Source organism: Podarcis gaigeae, assembly GCF_964106915.1.
Source record: "Podarcis gaigeae genome assembly, chromosome: 8".
NCBI lineage: Eukaryota > Metazoa > Chordata > Lepidosauria > Squamata > Lacertidae > Podarcis > Podarcis gaigeae.
In genome coordinates this window covers 11,259,398-11,278,142 of record NC_139684.1, presented here as the reverse complement: position 1 = coordinate 11,278,142, position 18,745 = coordinate 11,259,398, and the positions used below count along the sequence as shown (strand labels likewise).

The following is an 18,745-nucleotide window of genomic DNA, read 5'->3' as shown; positions in this document are numbered from 1 at the left end:
GGCCAAAGGGTGTCCATTGGGTCCAGCATCCTGTTCTCACAGGGGCCAACAAGAAACCCGAAAACAGGACCTGAGCAAAAAAACAACTCTCCCCTCCTAAAGTTTCTAGCCGCTGGGATCGCTGCCTCCTCCTATTAGGAGTTTAAAACATCTGGAGGGCATTTTTGGGCTGGCTGCCTGCCGTCTCTCCTCCTCTCTCTAGTCTATCTCTCGTTCCCCCAGCCCAACCTCTTCCCAAAATCTCAGACAGGCTCCCCGCTGGGCACAGGCCATGAGGGAAGTCCCGGCTTCGACCGAACCATCACAAGCCCACCTTGACTCCACAGTCAGTATTAATATTGACATTCGCAAGCCAACCAAGTCATTAAACTGTTTGCACGTCTTGTGTCAACCAGTTTTAAAACCCAAGGGTTATTTTTAGGATGAGCTGGAGATGCTTACGAATTGCGGTGGGGTGGGGAAGCAATGGTAAAGTCCTCCCCAAGAACATCTCCTAGGCAGGCTTGCCCCACCAAAAGAAAGGGGGCGTTGTGCCCGTGTAGAGTTGTTACTCATGGCGAATCGAACAGCAGGTTTCATTTCAGGGTTTTTTTATTATTTTAAAAACTGGTATATTAACATCGACAAAAGGTGCAAAACTAGCAAAAAGGAAAACAAAGCGTCAAAAAATTAAAGCACAAAATGTCACAGCTCAGAAGGACAAAAGTACCAAGATCCAGGGCAGCTCCAAAGGGATATTAAAAGTATTCACTCATACAAAGGCTCCCTTGGCAAATAATGAAGATTTGTAAAAATAAAAGTATTTTCCACCTGTGAGTTCTGTCATGATTGAGAACGAAGGTTCCATATACAGTGGTACCTCAGGTTAAGTACTTAATTCGTTCCGGAGGTCCGTTCTTAACCTGAAACTGTTCTTAACCTGAAGCACCACTTTAGCTAATGGGGCCTCCCTTTGCCGCCACACAATTTCTGTTCTCATCCTGAGGTAAAGTTCTTAACCTGAGGTAATATTTCTGGATTAGTGGAGTCTGTAACCTGAAGCGTATGTAACCTTCTGTAGTCTTAAATGAGCCAGACATTTGCAGATACAGTACTGGTGGCAGGGAGCAACGGTGTGTCTCGGTATTTGTATAAGAAATATAATCATAAATTTCACAAATTATCATAAATTGGGGGGGGGGAGAGAGAGACTATCAGGGTAACTGTGGGCAAAGGTCCTGGCTGGGCTGCTCTGCGTTCAAAGAGGTTTGGTACCACGATGCCTGTTGTTATCTGTAACAGAAAGAGAACAGTTTCCATTCTGCATACAGAACGGGCTTAAACTGATTTGATTACCAGAGAAACCAGAAACCACCAAGTGGGGGGGGGGGTGTTCCAGGAGGAAGCAAAAAGGGGAAAGAGGCAAAGTTGCATCTGTCTCTTCTCTATAAATAAGGTGCATTGCGTCAACACCAAAAGCAATTGGCCATCGTGTTGCTAGGATCTCCCCCTCTTTGTTCCCCCCTTCACTTTATTCCAGTTTAATAATTATGGTTAAAATCACACACAAGGTTTTTTGTTTGTGTGCGGCTATTTTGCAACAAGAATAGAATCGTAGAATCATAGAGCTGGAAGGGATCCAAGGGTCATCTAGCCCAACCCCTTCCAATATTATTATTATTATTATTATTATTATTATTATTATTATTATTATTATTATTATTAGAATTTATATACTGCCCTATACCCAGAGGTCTCAGGGCGGTTCACAAAAAAGATCACAACATATAAATTCGAAATAAAAGCAATAACCCAATAATACGAGGTAAAGGGACCCCTGGCCATTAGGTCCAGTCGTGGCCGACTCTGGGGTTGCGGCGCTCATCTCGCTTTACTGGCTGAGGGAGCCAGCATATAGCAAGTGGCCAGCATGACTAAGCTGCTTCTGGCAAACCAGAGCAGCGCGCAGGAACGCTGTTTACCTTCCCGCCAGAGCGATACCTATTTATCTACTTGCACTTTTGACGTGCTTTCAAACTGCTGGGTTGGCAGGAGCTGGACTGAGCAACGGGAGCTCACCCCGTTGCGGGGATTCGAACTGCCGACCTTCTGATCAGCAAGTCCTAGGCTCTGTGGTTTAACCCACAGCGCATGACTAATAGGCAGGGATAATGATGTGAAATGGCATCCAGGGGCATCTGCAAAGCCGCAGCTGTTCTCTACTCTGGGATTAAAACAGGGATCGGGAACATCTGCGTTCCTCCAGATGCATTTTTGGACTCTGACACTCGTCTGGCTCAACCAGCATGGCCAATGGGTGAGGGATAAGGACGGGAGTTGTAGTCCTAACATCTGGTGGGCCAGATGTTCTCCATCCGTATGTTGGAAGAAGCCAAGAGCTGCAATGGAGGTAGACCAAGTGGTACAGGCAAGTGAGGGTCAAGTTCAGAGATGGGGGAGCTGTGGCCAGCAGGGATAATGATGGGAGTTGTAGTTCCTATCTCTCCAACTCCTGTCAGCCCAGCCAGGGGTCAGGGATGATTGATTGATTTATCTCATAACATTTATATACAGCTTAACTGCGGTAAAACAACAGCAGCAAACCTGAAAACGGCTTACAAAAAAAATCAAGAAATAATTACCATACTGTACTGTACTTTAAAACCTTTTAGCTCATGTATTAATGATAATGATGACAATAATAATAATAATAATAATAATAATAATAATAATAATAATATAGTATACCACTCCATACACACAGGTCTCAGGATGCTTCACAACATAAAATCACACTATAAAAACACAAAACACATAATAAAAACAAAAACAAGAACCCAATAATCCCCCTGCGCATTTTAAAAGGGCATTGGAGTAGCTTAAACTGCTTTAGCTCAGTCGGTTAGAGCGTCGAGCTAGCAACGCCAAGGTTGCAGGTTCGATCCCCGCAAGGGACAGCTGCATATTCTTGCATTGCGGGGGGGTCCCTTCCAACCCTACGATTCTACCAGATATCCAGGAGCTGATATACTGTGTACCAAAACGGCGAAGATGGGAGTCGGGAGCCCAGCGGCATCCTCCCTCCCCCTGCAGAGGCGCACCTGGGCACGAGGAAAGGGTTAATTCCCGGGCGAGGAAATCCCGCCCAGGCCGCCCCCAACCCCGGGCGCCGATTGGCCGCGCGGAGCCAGGTGCGCCCTCCCGTCCGGCCGCCATTGGACCGTCGGCACGCCGCTCCGCTCCCCTCCTCCGGCCGGGTTGAGGCGCCGCAGCAGCGGCGGCGGCGGCGCTCAGTTGGCGCGCAGCTGCTGCCCGGCCAGGCCGACGAGGGGACGGGAGGCGAGCGCCGCGCAGCCGCCATGGTGAGTCCGGGCGCGGGGTGGAGAGAGGGCGCCGGGCCAGGCCGCCGCGAGGCCTCGGTCGGGGCCGGACGCCCGAGCCTGGGCAGGCAGCCCGAAGGAGCGCCAGGCACACGGCTAGTCCTCAGCGCGCCCAGGCGAAGAAGGAGCCTCCGGGTGGCGAGAAGGGAGGCGGCCTAGCAAAGCCGCGCGGAGAGAGAGCCTCCAGGTGCAGGAGCAGTCTATCTCTGAATGCCTGAGGAGCGGGAGGCGGCAAGGGGAGGGTGTCTCCCGCTTCCACATCCCACTTGCCGGTTCCCCCGGTGCCCCTTTGCAGCCTTTCTCAAGCTGTGGGTCCCCAGATGTTGTTGAACTACAACTCCCATCACCCCTAGCTAGCAAGGCCAGAGCTCAGGGATGATGGGAGTTGTAGTCCATCAACATCTGGGGACCCACAGCTTGAGAACCGCTGAGAGGGACCGCATCCAGGTCTCTGCGGCCCTCAGGTTGGTTGTAGGACGATCCCTGCATGGCAGAGGGTTGGACTGAATGAGGCTTGGGTCCCTCCCGACTCAAATCAATTATGCTTTGAAGGTTTGTACATTTCACTAATTTTACAATCATTTTGAGATTTCGAAACTTGACTTCCTTCCCCCTCTTTCTGCGGTTCCTTGAGGTTATTTTTAATATCATCTGCATATCCTTATTAACTTAATTTGCTCATATGTTCATCTGCTTTACATATATGCTCTTTGACTTTATAAGGTTCTATACCCGGTGACCCGACTCCCCTCTTGCCGTGTCTCCCATCCCATAAGATGGCCCTGCTCCCACCTGTCACTGCCCCTTGTCGGGTCTTCTGGCCCTTGAATACATGTCTGCACGGAATTGGAAATCGAGGCACCCCAAACTGTTTTGGGGTAACCCAGGGAGCACATTTGGAAAAAGATTTCCAAATGTCATGCACGCCCCAAAATACCCATTTTTGCAGAAGGAAAAGCTGCTAGTGCTGAGATACTGCCCCCCATGAGCAAACGTGCAGACAAAAAAGGAGGGCCCCCCCCTCTCCCCAGAAGACAAGATAGTTTAGGATGGTCAGTAAGGCTGGGCAATATATCATCCCGTACTGGTTTGAAGTCCATATTGGGATACCAGTTTCATAATTTTTGACCTGGTGATATATCACAGAACATGGTGTGTGTGCTATGTAAAAATTACAATGTGGGGAAAACCGTAAAGCCAGCCAATGCCTCTACAGATCTCCATCCTTATTTCAGGCATCGTGATATATTGGTATATTGTGATGTTTAGCTGGTGATATATCACAATGTTGAAAGCCAGATATTGCCCAGCCCTGGGCACCATAGAATCATAAGAGTTGGAAGGGGCTCTGAGCATCATCTAGTCCAACCCCCTGCAATGCAGGGATATGCAGCTGTCCATATTGACATGCCATATTGACATGCCTTTGGCCTGATCCAGCAAGGCTGCTTTTACACCCTCAAGACCATGTCCTAACATCTGTTGAGACAGAAGCAGCCAGGATGTCGGAAGGACAGTTCCGCTCAGGCCCCCCTGCTGCAGTCTCGGAGTCTGGCCTTGGGACCATCCGCATGCCCTGTGCCCATCTCTGTGCAAAAATGTCGCATTTGTAAGATTGGGAGGAAAATAGCACTTGTGAGTCTGCATGAAAGGTTTGTAATAGCCTTGCAGAGAGTAGACTCAGGTGTTTTGACGGATCGAGGATTTTTAAAGCGTTCCGCTTTTTGCTTAGGATGCCAACAAAGGACATTTGCAATCATAAAGCGTTTTGAGGCTTAGCCTGATGACAGAAACCAATTAGGTTAATTCTCTCTGAGAAACAATGGCATTTTTTGTCTTTTTAAAGTGGCGTGTTGTTATAGCTTTCTGACAAATGTAGAGGTTTTGCAGTTGTTGGGGTTTTAGAGTAGCCTTCCTCAACTCGGTGCCCTCCAGGTAAATTTGAACTACAGTTCCCAGAGAGCACAGCCATAGCCCAAGATGGCTAAGGTTGATGGGAGCTGTAGTTGGAAACATCTGGAAGGCACCGGGTTCAGGAGTGCTGTGCTGGAGTGTTAGTATTGAGACTATGGCCTTTCAGGTTTGCTGTGGCTATAGATATACTGCTTTGAGCATGGAGAAAAGTTGGGATATGAATATGATGAAGAATCTTCAGGGATACCTTTCTATAAATGGACATGTGATTCCCTGGACCTTCTATTCTCATTGATCTTTGCCGTGGAAGGCCGGCCCTCCAAGTGACAGGAACAGAGGAAGGAAGGCTTGAAGGCTCCCAGCTTTATATTATAGCTTTCCTCCTTCGGAGGCAACTCAGGAAGCTATTTTGAGACAGGGTAGAGGAGAGTTTGCAAAGGGATTGCAAGGAAGGAAGAGTTTAAAATACTGGAGTAAGAATTTTTAAAAAATGGCTCTTGAGATTATTTTCTGGTATATCTCCTGAAACAGCAGGAGCAGCCTCTCTGTAACCGTGACATTTTTAAAAATGAATTTATTTTAAAAGAGAAACGAATGAAAAAAAGTCAGAGCAACTGTTTATAAAAACGAGCAGGCAGCTGTAAATCTGCCTTCCCGTCATGCGTCAGAATGGAGTCCTGCGGTGTGTGCATTTGTGTGTCCCAGGAACATTTCTCGGGTTTGTGGGCTCGGCTGGCTGCTGACCCTCCTTTCAAGCAGAGACCCCCGCAATGGCGGCTGTTGCTCAGGCTGCCCCCTCTCTGTGGTGGTGGTGGGGAGCCTGCCTGCCTGCCTGCTTGCTTGCTTGCTTGCTTGCTTGCCTGTCTGCCTGGTGACCTTTGCTCCTCGCAAGAGAGGCTGTTTTGCAGATGCAGGGCAGAGGCCCTTTTGTTGTCCAGCCCTCGGGGAGGCCACTTTTGCTGCCTGCTTTTCCAAGAAAACGTCTATCGCGGCCCCCGGATTGAAGTTGGACGAGTTAGTTTTGCGAGGAAAGGGTGGGTGGAGAAGCAGGAGGGAGAGATCAGCAACCCCCCCAACCCTTGAGCTCTGACGCAGTTCGTTGACGTGGGTTTGTATTGTGCCAAGGAGAAACCAAACAGTGGTGGGGTTTGCATTCAGTGAAGGGGGGGGGGCAGACTCGGAGCCTGACATCTGGGGCTTCTGCTCAGTAGCTGCCTGCAAATTTTGTAGCTCAGTCTGTACAGAGCTTTCCTCCCGAACTGCAAAAAAAAAGGGGGGGGGGCTTCCAGGGATTCTCTGTATCTCTTGGAAACGTCATTCCCCATGGCTTGTCTTTCCAGGGGCTCCCTAAGATTAAGGGGTTTGTCCTGCTCAGAGCAGACTCGCTGCATTTCTTTAGTATCTTTACGTCTTAAAATTTGGTACACTGCTTGACGGCTTTAAAAAACCCTCAAAGCTGTTCTGCAAAAAAATAACAAAATAAAAATAAAAATAGTTGCCGATAAAAACTAACAGTAATCTAAAGCATCTGAAAAGTTGAAATGACAGTAGATGAGAAACAGATCAAAACTCAACTTTCTGGACAGGCTTAGAATTCTACAGTTGGAAGGGACCCCCAGGGGTCATCTAGTCGAACCCCCTACAATGCAGGAATCACAACTAAAGCATCCAGGATAGATGGCCAATTAGTCCCTGCTCAAAAACCTCCAGTGAAGGAGAGTCCACCACCTTCGGAGGGTGCTCAGACTGTCAGAAAGTTCTTCCTGATGTTGAGACAGAATCCCCTTTCTTGTAACTTGAATCCATTGGTTCGGGTCCTCCCCTCTGGGAGCAGGAGAAAATAAGGTTTGCTCCAACTTCCATGTGACAGCCCTTAAGGCAGGGGTAGGCAACCTAAGGCCCATGGGCCACATCCGGCCCAATCACCTCAATCCGGCCTGCCGATGGTCCAGGAATCAACGTGTTTTTACATGAGTAGAATATATCCTTTTATTTAAAACGCACCTCTGGGTTATTTGTGGGACCGGCCCACGGCTGAAAAAGGTTGCTGACCCCTGCCTTAAGGTATTTGAAGACGGCTATCATATCTCCTCTCAGTCTCCTTTTCTGAACCTTTTCCAACTCTGCAGTATGCTTTTTGAGGCGAGCCTACCAGAACTCCAAATGCGGTTGCAGCACAGATTTGTATACACTGGTACCTCAGGTTAAGAACTTAATGCGTTCTGGAGGTCTGTACCTGAAACTGTTCTTAACCTGAGGTACCACTTTAGCTAATGGGCCTCCCGCTGCCGCCGCACTGCCACCACAGGATTTCTGTTCTCATCATGAAGCAAAATTCTTAACCCGAGGTACTATTTCTGGGTTAGTGAAGCCTGTAACCTGAAGCATCTGTAACCTGAGGTACCACTGTAGTGGCATTATGATTTCGGCAGTTTTATTTTTGGAGGAGGAGAAGGGATCCGGCCCCAGTTGTGATCCTGGCTCAGCCCCAGTGGCTCTGGGAGGTTTGCAGAGGCTTCCATGAGAAAGGATGCTTTCCTTTTGCTGTTTTTCTCTTTCTCTGTGTGCTTTTCGTTTAGTTTCTTTTTATCTTACTGTATTATGAAAACGTGTTAATTTTTAAATTTTTTTTTTAAAAAAGGTTAGTAGAGCATGGGTTGTGGGTTCAAGCTTCCTGCATTGGACTAGATGAGCTCTGGGGTCCCTTCGAGCTCTACGAATTTTTGCTTCCATGATGGAGAAGGGAGCCAAGCCAGGTTGAGAACAAACAGCAAGCAAGTGGGTGGGTGACAATTATCTAACTCTCCCTGATAAGGAGCTATTGACAGGAGATGGGCGCATTTGCATGGGCGATAATGGGCTACTGTTTGCAGAGCTGGGCTCTGGTGCTCCTGTGCCTGGGCCAAGAGGCATCAGTGAGTGCCCTGTGTGCCAGGGCTTGCCTGGCCCTTTGAAAAAGGCGGCACCCATCTCCCGAGTGTCATGAGTCGCCGTCCTCTGCGGTCTTTTCCCCCAGCCCAAGACCACGGGCTGAATCCAGACACCATTGTGGCCTAGTGTTTAGAGCAGGCGTGGGCAATCTAAGGCCCGGGGGCCGGATGTGGCTCAATCGCCTTCTAAATCCAGCCCACGGACGGTCTGGGAATCAGCGTGTTTTTACATGAGTAGAATGTGTCCTTTTATTTAAAATGTATCTCTGGGTTATTTGTGGGGCCTGCCTGGTGTTTTTACATGAGTAGAATGTGTCCTTTTATTTAAAATGCATCTCTGGGTTATTTGTGGGGCCTGCCTGGTGTTTTTACATGAGTAGAATGTGTTCTTTTATTTAAAATGCATCTCTGGGTTATTTGTGGGGCATAGGAATTCGTTCATTTCCCCCACCACCAAATGGTCTGAGGGACGGTGGACCGGCCCACGGCTGAAAAAGGTTGCTGACCCCTGGTTTAGAGTGTCAGCCTGGGAGAGCCAGGGCTCAGATCCATCCACCCTCCACTCAGCTACAAAGCTCACTGTGTAATACTCGGCCCACTCACTGCGTTCTCTGGGCCTAACCTACCTTGCAAGGTTGTTGTGGGCATTAACTGAGGAGGGGAAGAACCACACACACTGCCTTAAGCCCCCTGGAGGAGAAACCTGGGGTGCCAATGCAATAAATCAAGCGGTCCCATCTAAATCAGTAGCCCTAACTTAGCTGTGCCCATTCATTTTTATTTTATTACATATGCCCCCACATTTTTCCCAGTGTTCGAAATTAGTCAGAAATTAAATGGAAAGCAAAATGTCGCTTAAGAGGTGGATCTGAAATATTTCCATTGACGCTTGAATTAGTTTGATGCTGGATTGTTTTATTTGATGTTTTAGTGTTTTGTAAACGGCTTTGAGATTTGATCTCAAAAATATAAAGTGGTATAGAAATGTTAACAACAACAACAATCAACGGGGGGTGGGGGCGGCTCCTAGACACTCCATTGTGGCAACTGCAGCCCAGGTTTAAGGTGCCATTTGGCTATTAGATTATTTATCTGAGTCTCTAACACTATTTTCCCCACTCTACCCACAAGGCACTCCTGGTGACATACATGGTTTCCCCCGTCCTCATTCAAGACCCACAACAACCCTGTGAGGTAGGTTGGGCTGGGAGGCAGTGACTGGTCCAATATCGCACCCAGCTGAGCGGAGTGCTTGAACCCTGGTCTCTCCCAGGTCTTAGTCCAGTGCTTTAACCACTGCACCACACTGTCTCTCTCTGTCCCCTTGCTTTGTGGGGTGTCAGGGGCAGGAGGGGGCGAGAGAGGCGGTGTGGTGCCCTTCCTACCTGTGATGCTTCAAACACCTTTTCAGGCGTAGAGGAACTGAGCAGGGCAGCCCTCCAGCCTCTTGGACTTCAGCCAAGCTTAAAAGAGCCTTAAGGCAGAGGCTCCTTGAAAGAAGGATGAGCAGGAACCTGGAAGGGCAAGCCTGGCTGTTCTTTATTGGGGTGGGGAATCCTTTCCTGGAGAAAGAGGGTCTCCTTGGATACTCTAGCCCTGCATTTCATGTGGGGTTTTTCCCCCAAAATGCAAGCGACTGCTAGCAAAAATAACACATGCAAAAGCTCTCATGAAGCCTTACTTTTGATGCATTCCTCTTTCTTGCAGTCAGTTGGATCGTTCCTTTGGGGAGGGTGAGGAACACGAGTTGCTTTTAAGAGAGCCATGGATTTTGGCGGGGGACGTTCCGCGGAGAAAGGCAATTTGGGGGCCTCTGGTAGCCCTGCACTTTTTGAAGGCTGCCCTAAGCTGATTAGGGCAAACATGAGCTGAGTCCAGCTGGCTTTAGGGAGTGGGTGGTTAGCGTCTTCCAAATTGGGGTGGGGGGGGGGGAAGCAGCCCTAACAGGCCCTTGAGAAAGTACTCTGAAATCCTTCCCTGCTCATTGGTCAAGTTGTGGGTTTCCACTCACCCCTGCCTCCTTCTATAATTTGGGACAAGCAGTTCAAAAACAATTTGCAAAACCGGGATAAAGAACCATCTCCAAAGCCTTGTTGGGAGGGGGGGGGAGGAGAGAGAGGCAATGCTTAGGCATTTCCTTCCCCACCCAACTCTTTCATGTTTGGCAAAAGCAGAAGGTGCGGTAAGGATTCAGGGATCCAAAAACAAAAGCCCTGGAGCCAAGCCGCATCTCTTTGCCAGCTTAGGGAAATCCTTCGGTGCACTCTGGGTGTGTAACACCACCCTCTCTTCAGGGCAAGCTTAAAACATGCTCTGTAAGCTGGGGATGGCAGCCTCCCCACTGTTGCAGCTATGGGAGCAGTCAGAAGGGACTCGGCACGTTATTTCCCCCTAAGGAATACTGGGAACTGTAGTTTGAGGGTGCTGGGAATTTTAGCTCCATGAGGGGGTATGCTACAGTTCCCAGGATTCTGGAAGAGGGAGGAGGAGAAAGGAGTTTTATATGTGCCATAGTGTGCATGCTGCTTCCCTCTCTCCTCAGTCCCTGCCTCTCCCCCCCCCCAAAAAAACCCCTCCTTCCTGTCCAGAATTTTTCAGCAGGAGGGAGTGCCTTTCCCCAGGAAACAGGGTATTGGGAATGAGTTTCCAAGAATCATAGACTCTGAATTGTAGAGTTGGAAGGGACACCCCCACCCCAAGGATCATCTAATCCAACTCCCTACAATGCAAGAATCACAGCTGAAATGATCACATGACAGGTGGCCTCCCAAACTTTGTTAAAAAACCAGCAGGACTCGGACTTGCTGGCTTTCACCCGGCCATCTAGCAGGTCAAGCTTAGAACTGGAAGCTTCTGAGTTTCCCTGGAATCAATTGTTTAACAAAATTTGTAGACTGCACAGTAATAACAATAAGTAAGCACTTTGCATGAATCAGGGTAAAGTGTTTATCAAAAATACAGATAATATCAGTAAGAGTTGATTTGCTTGGGTTGGCTTGCTGAAGCAAAGGGCTGAATCCAACAAAGGCCTGCTCTCGTTAGGACTAGCATTGAATACGCCCTGAAGCCTTGTACCCAGAATCAGTCCTACTTGGAGTAGACTCGTTGAAATCACCGTATTTTTCGCTCTATAAGACGCACCAGACCATAAGACGCACCTAGTTTTTTGAGGAGGAAAACAAGAAAAAAAATATTCTGAATCTCAGAAGCCAGAACAGCAAGAGGGATCGCTGTGCAGCAAAAGCAGCGATCTCTCTTGCTGTTCTGGCTTCCAGGATAGCTGCACAGCCTGCATTCGCTCCATAAGACTCACACACATTTCCCCTTACTTTTTAGGAGGAAAAAAATGAGTCTTATAGAGCAAAAAATACGGTAATTGATACAGCCCAGAGTTTTAAAGCAGGCACTTTAAATGAGTATTACTTGATGTCAAGAGGCAGGGAGTTCCAAAGCTTGCCGTCCTGAAAGAGGAGCTCCTTGCAGATGCTGAACAAACGTTAGGTGGCGCTTGGGAAAGTGTTGTGTTTTCCCCCCCAGTGTTTATATCCTGCTCTTCAACAATAGGTACCCAGAGAAGCGTGCAGAAAAGGAGAATAAACAAACATTAGTTGAATAGAAAATGGCAAGAATGAGCTGAGATGGGATCTCTTGAATTGTTTGGGTCTAAGTTTACACGGGCAGGACGGGAGGTGGGGAAAGAAGTTTGTGTTGCAAAAGTGCACAGCTTTAGGGTTTGCACAGGAATGACATTGCCCTTTTGTCTGACATTGGCTTTTCCCATGTCTGAGGGTTTTGAGGTTCCTTACGAAATCCACAAGCCCTGTTCAGTGCCTTGGGGGAGGACTATTTCCTCTTCCTTCTGATCTAGGCTTGCCCTCCCGACAATGTCCCACGCCTGGCTTCTAGCCATGTTGGAGAATTCTGCCAGGAACGGAAACAGGAGTGGAGATTGCTGTGATTGGCATTTTCGCTGGAAGTTCTGGAGCAAAATTTGCTGTTGTTGTTTCCTAGCCCACGAACTTTACGTAAACTTTTCTGTGTCATTTTTCCCTTTCCGTTGAGATGCGCTGAATTTGGCTAAATAGTTCATCACATTCGTTGCGAACAGCAGTGTAGGTTTTGCCGAACCGTAGCAGAAGGGAGACGCTGTGGGTTGGAATGAGCACAGAACAGGATGGAAATTTCTGCTTGCTTACATCCCATTTTCCCTTTAGAAGAATGTGTTTTCAGTGTTTTCAGTGTGGGTCAGTGGAGCCCCCAATGTGGCTTTGCAGGTTGCCAGTGGAGGAACTGCTGCGTAAACCTCCTTAGGCTCCTCTTCCCCATGCCAAAGCTCAGAGAGGACACTTTATCTTCTAGGAATCTGGGGATCGCCAGGATCTCTTTGTTCCATTCCCCGGAGTCGCTCCTCACTACCCAACCAGCCCTGGCTTGCTTTGGCTGTTCCAGAGGCTGACTTCCTTCTGGCTGGCTGCGACCTGATTAAGTGTGTGTGTGTGTTTGGCAGCAAGGGCGGCGGGGGGGGGGGGGAATGTTTTGGCTGGGCATCTCCACGCACAGCCGTAAGTCCGTAAGTCTGTGTAATGAGCCTGGCAGGTGGCAAAAGCTCTTTGCCTGAGCCAAGGCGGCTGGCGCTCAGAGCCAAGCTTCTGGGGCACCGATCCGAGAGGAGGGAGGACGCCTTGCATGCGCGCTCTCTTTTTCCCTTGGTCCATCAGGTAAGGCTCAGGAGAGGCGGAAGTTTTGCTCCAGGCAGCGAGGAAGCTGCTTTAGATACCAAACCCCTCAGGCAGGCTATTTTTCAGTTGTTTTCATGGGAACAACAACAAAGAGACAAGTTGTGGTGGGACACAGAAAGCTCCCTTCTCAGCTGCCACCAGATCCTGGGTCCCTCTAGCTCAGTGTGGTCTACACTGACTGGCAGCAGCTCTCCGGAGTTTCAGATTGTGGGAGGGCCTTTCTCAGCTTTACCTCGAGATGCTGCTGGGGGATTGAAGCTGCAACCTTCTGCACACAGGGCACCACTGAGCTGGAGCCTTGTTGGGTGTGCTTAGGGGAACGTTTTGGTGAAGCTTTTCTGCAGCAAAGTTGTTGCTTCGTTGCAAATGGCACTATGCACCTCCTCTCCCTCTCCAAGCCAAGAGGATGCATAGAAGATGAAACTCCTAGAAACAGCAGATGGATGGAGGCAGTCATCCTTCTGAATCCAATTGCAGGTTTCCCACGATGGGCATTTGGTTGGCCACTAAGAGAACAGGAGTCTGGACTAGATGGGCCATTGGCTGTTACATCATGGAGGACAAGGGCATTCATTGAAGAGAGGACAATTGAGGCCTAGTAGCCACAGTGGCTATGCTCTGCCTCCAGTCCCGTGTTTGAAATTTGCCAGGCGCATTTTGCACCTGGCTGCAGGTGGTGCTGTAGGTTAAACCACAGAGGCCTAGGGCTTGCTGATCAGAAGGTCAGCGGTGAGCTCCCCTTGCTCAGTCCCTGCTCCTGCCAACCTAGCAGTTCGAAAGCACGTCGAAAGTGCAAGTAGATAAATAGGTACCGCTCTGGCAGGAAGGTAAACGGTGTTTCCATGCGCTGCTCTGGTTTGCAAGAAGCAGCTTAGTCATGACCCGGAAGCTGTACGCCGGCTCCCTCGGCCAGTAAAGCGAGATGAGCGCCGCAACCCCAGAGTCGTCCACGACTGGACCTAATGGTTAGGGGTCCCTTTACCTTCACCTATCGACCACTTGCCGCCAAGTGAAGATACCTTGGTGCCAGGATGGTGCCTGACATCTCCATTTGGAAGTGCATGCCTATGGATCCTTGGATCTGGACTTCCTTCACACACTTAACACCACATCCTGTAGAAATCTGTCAGAATGAATTTCAGGAACCAAAATGCCTTTTCTGTGCAGCCTGAGCAGGAGCAGTGAACAACGTTATAGTTAATTGTTGCAGCCAGCACTCCCCCTCCCCTAGAAAATTAGGTTCCAGTGCTGCGTACATTTGAGTACCCCTTCGGGGGGGGGGGGAGCTCAGGTTGTAGCATGTCTTCACTTCCCCTAACCCACCCGACTGCCCTCCTATTGTGAATAATATTCTTACGTTTTGAATGGTCCGTGTCACCATTAAGAAAAAGAGGTCAGAATAGGACAGTATATATGTGGGACTGCCCTTGGATCGAGTGATTTTTTCTTCTTTCAGTTCTGAAAGCTTTTAACCTAGCTCAAGATTGCTGTCTGATTTAGCAAGTTGTTTAAACTGGGAATCCATCACAGCCAGTTCATCGCTTGAAAAATAAGGCTTTTACAGCCATCTTGTCCCAAAATGGCAACTAGACATCCCATTTTGGCGCCTGCAATCTAGGATTATGGAGCAATTTGGGGTCTAGCTTGTGTGGTGATTCTGAAGCCCAGCTGCTGGAAGCCGCAGGAGGGGAGGGGTCTGTTGTGTTCCAATTGCAGGTTTCCCGCAGGTGTCTGGTTGGCCACTGTGAGAGCAGGATTCTGGATCAAATGGGCCACTGGTTTGATCCACTGGCCTGATCTACATCCTTCCCTATCCCTGTATCCAGAGAGAACCACCTCCCACCAGTTCTCTCCATTCCACCAGGTTCCCATTATACCACTTTGTAAATTCTAATATTTTGAGAGAGCGCCAGTGGCTAGAAAGACCAGTGGGACAGCTTTTTTGGTTTATTTTTAAGAATTATTCCTACATTTATATTCCACCTTTTCTCCAATGTCTGTGACTTCCCCCACCCCTCCTTCTTCCCCCAGCATCACGTCTTTTAAGTGCCAGGCTAAAACAACCAAGCATTTTAAAATTGGCTATATCTGTCTCCCGCTCGCTCAATGGCAGTGTATGGTTTTTACACCCTTGCTGCTTTATAATTCCAATTATTTATTTCATGAAAAATTATACACTGCTTGATGTGGGGAGGGGCGGGAGTCAAAGCATGTGATCCCTCCTAGGTTTGTTTTATTTTAAAAAATTAAAAAATTACTGTCTAAGTCAGTTTCAGATTTTGGAGTATCAGGTGCCACACAAATAAAGCTACAACCATATACAGTCATACCTCGGGATAAATATGCTTCAAGATAATTATTTTCGGGTTGCACTCCGCAGCGACCCAGAAGTAACGGAGCACGTTACTTCTGGGTTTCACCACTCGTGCATGCGCAGACGGTCAAAATGACATCACACGCATGCGCAGAAGCGGCGACACGCGCAGACGCGTCTTAACGTTCTATTCAGGATGCGAACAGGGCTCCGGAATGGAGTTGAAGTTGAAGTTGAATCCTGACAAGAAAGAAGTACTGTTTTGGGGGGACAGGGGGCGGGCTGGTGTGGAGGACTCCCTGGTCCTGAATAGGGTAACTGTGCCTCTGAAGGACCAGGTGCGCAGCCTGGGAGTCATTTTGGACTCACAGCTATCCATGGAGGCGCAGGTCAATTCTGTGTCCAGGGCAGCTGTTTACCAACTCCACCTGATACGCAGGCTGAGACCCTAACTGCCCGCGGACTGTCTCGCCAGAGTGGGGCATGCTTTAGTTATCTCCCGCTTGGACTACTGCAATGCGCTCTATGTGGGGCTACCTTTGAAGGTGACTCGGAAACTACAACTAATCCAGAATGCGGCAACTAGACTGGTGACTGGGGGCGGCCGCCGAGACCACATAACACCGGTCCTGATAGACCTACATTGGCTCCCAGTACGTTTCCGAGCACAATTCAAAGTGTTGGTGCTGACCTTTAAAGCCCTAAACGGCCTCAGCCCAGTATACCTGAAGGAGCGTCTCCACCCCCATCATTCTGCCCGGACACTGAGGTCCAGCGCCAAGGGCCTTCTGGCGGTTCCCTCATTGCGAGAAGCAAAGCTACAAGGAACCAGGCAGAGGGCCTTCTTGGTAGTGGCGTCCGCCCTGTGGAACACCCTCCCATCAGATGTCAAAGCGATAAATAACTACCTGACATTCAGAAGACATCTTAAGGCAGCCCTGTTCAGGGAAGTTTTTAATCTGTGATATTTTTAGTGTATTTTTGGTTTCTATGGAAGCCGCCCAGAGTGGCTGGGGAAATCCAACCAGATGGGCGGGGTACAAATAATAAATTATTATTATTATTATTATTATTATTATTATTATTATTATTATTATCCCAAGATACCACTGTCTAACGTCTTTCCAGCAACCCTGCAAGGTAGGCGAGGCCTAGAGGCTGGCTGGCAGCTTTCCTAGTCTCCTGCACTGCCAGCTCCTGTCCTGTACAAGTTTCCATTTCTGTTCCTGGAAGCTTCCTTGCACAGAGTCGGTTCAACACCTACGCTTAACCGGCAGTGAAGACTCTCCAGGATTTCAGGCAGGGAATCTTTTCCCGGCCCTGCCTGGAGATGCAGCCCTTGGGGATTGAAGCAGGGGCCTTCTGCACGCCAAGCAGCTGTTCAGCTTACAGCGCTTCCCCAAGCAGGCAGCCCCATCTGCCCTCGCAACCCCTGCCTTCTGTGGGACGGAGCCTGAGAGTGGGAATGCCATTAGCCAATTTCCCTCTTTCCCGCAGGTTGCAAAGGGTGCTTTCTCCCCCGCCCCCTTCACCAGAGCCACAAGTGTGGAGCCAGCCAGCTCAGAGAGGAAGAGATTAATAAGGGTAGTGCTGTGGGTGGGCAGTGTCTCCGGTTCCAGCAAAGACTGCGAAATCCCGGCAAGGGGAAGTGATTCACTGGCCTGGGAATGGCAAAGGCTGCCTTTATCTCCCTTTCGCACCAGTTTCCCTCTGGCTGTGAGCTCCGGACAAGGAAGAGGCAGCCCTGCAGTCGCTGCCGGGGACTCTAAACTATCCTAGGCTCTCTTGACGTCTGTGATTTTGGGGTGCGAGAAGGAGAGAGAGGGTCCCACAAATCCCCCCAGATCTGCTGGGCCGGGCTAACGAACGAGGTGAGCAGGGTTTCCCCATTTTCCTTTTTTTTCCGAGGCGGCAGAGAAAAGACTTGGAATGCATTTGTGTGTTTTTTTTAAAAAAAATAATAATAAAAGGAGAAAGTGTGTTTAGAACTGTTTTTTCCCCCCTCCCCTGTGCAAAGGAAGTTGTTAGAGACAGATACGCTTGTACAAACTTGTTCTCCTTATGCCAGATTTCTAAAAAGGCGGGGTGCCCACCCCCCACCCCCAATGCCCCTTGGATTGTGCCATCATGTTTGTATTGGGGCTTATTTGTAGCTGGAGGGCAGCCCCAGAGACTCTGGGGCTTGGCCCTGCCTGTGGCAACCTCCTCCCAGGTTGAGCGGCTGAGCCCTCGAGTGAGCATAACCAGGCCCAGCCTGCCTGTTAATCGCTTCTGGATAAAAGAACATTTTAACGCCTACTTAACTCCTGTGCAGGCAGCCTCCACCTCACTTTTCCTATCTACAACCTGTATATTAATAGCCGGTCTGTTGCTTCCTGTTGGTTGGCTTGCGTCTCAGAAACGGTCGTTTTTTATTTCTTCTTTGTTCCCGAAACAAGCAAGGTGGACTTTGTCACCTTGGTGCCACCCTCTTGATAGTTGTCACCCATGCATTGCAACTGCGGTGTTTTTGCATCTTGAGGCTCTTCTGTTTGGGAGTTGACCTGGAGCTCAGGTGCTCTTGCATGGATAAAATTACAGGTTCGCTCCCCGGTGGGAACCCTGGAGAGCTTCTGCCAGCCAGGGGAGGCAAAGCTGAACTCACTGTGTTTGTGCTCTTAACACAGTGCGCTGTGGGGGGGGGGGGGGCTTGTAGAAACACCTTGGAGACCTCCAAATATAAGACGGGAACAAGTGATGGGGAAATGTCAATGGATGTTCAGTGTTAGAAACTCAGATATATAAGCTAATCACCAAATGGCACCTTAAACCTTGGTTAAGGTCACCACAACAGAATGTCTGGACGTCATTTTTCCTTCTGCAGTGACATTTATGGTTATTCACTTCATTTTATTTCTATACTGCTTTATATTAAAAAAGCAACCTTCAAAGCACTTGAAAATATCAAATCAAACAATCCAGAATAAAACAAATTAAAGATTCAAGGAAAATATTTCAGGTCCTACTCTTAAGTGGACATTTTGCTTTCCTTGTACAGTGGTACCTCGGGTTACAGGCGCTTCAGGTTACAGACTCCGCTAACCCAGAAATAGTACCTTGGGTTAAGAACTTTGCTTCAGGATGAGAACAGAAATCATGCTCCGGTGGCGCAGCAGCAGCAGGAGGCCCCATTAGCTAAAGTGGTGCTTCAGGTTAAGAACAGTTTCAGGTTAAGAACAGACCTCCAGAACGAATTAAGTACTTAACCTGAGGTACCACTGTATTTATTTACCTACCTGTCCCATAGCAGAATTACTCTAGGAAGCTTGTGTGGTGCAGTGGTTAGAGTGATGGACTTGGACCTGGGAGATCAGGGTTCAAATCCCCACTCAGTCATGAAGATCACTGGGTGACCTCAGGCTAGTCACAGCCTCTTAACCTACTTCACAGGGTCGTTGTAGGGTTTAACTGAGGAGGTGGGGGGAGAACTATGTACTCACTGGAGAAAAA

General features: G+C 48.9%; 1 protein-coding gene across 4 annotated transcripts in view; it reads left to right on the top strand.

Annotated features, from left to right (window-relative positions):
* ECE1 (endothelin converting enzyme 1) overlaps positions 1 to 18,745 on the top strand; it is a 73,228-nt gene that overhangs the window by 6,348 nt on the left and 48,135 nt on the right. The window contains exon 1 of one of the 4 annotated variants that reach the window (XM_083750188.1): positions 3,169 to 3,341. The exons of 1 other annotated variant lie outside the window; for it this stretch is intronic. In XM_083750188.1, the coding sequence (XP_083606314.1) occupies positions 3,339 to 3,341 (3 nt within the window). In that variant the 5' untranslated portion in view covers positions 3,169 to 3,338. Of the gene's footprint in view, positions 1 to 3,168; positions 3,342 to 7,919; positions 8,052 to 16,823; positions 17,128 to 18,745 lie in introns of those variants that run through there. 2 more of the 4 variants (XM_083750186.1, XM_083750189.1) reach the window with 2 other exon arrangements.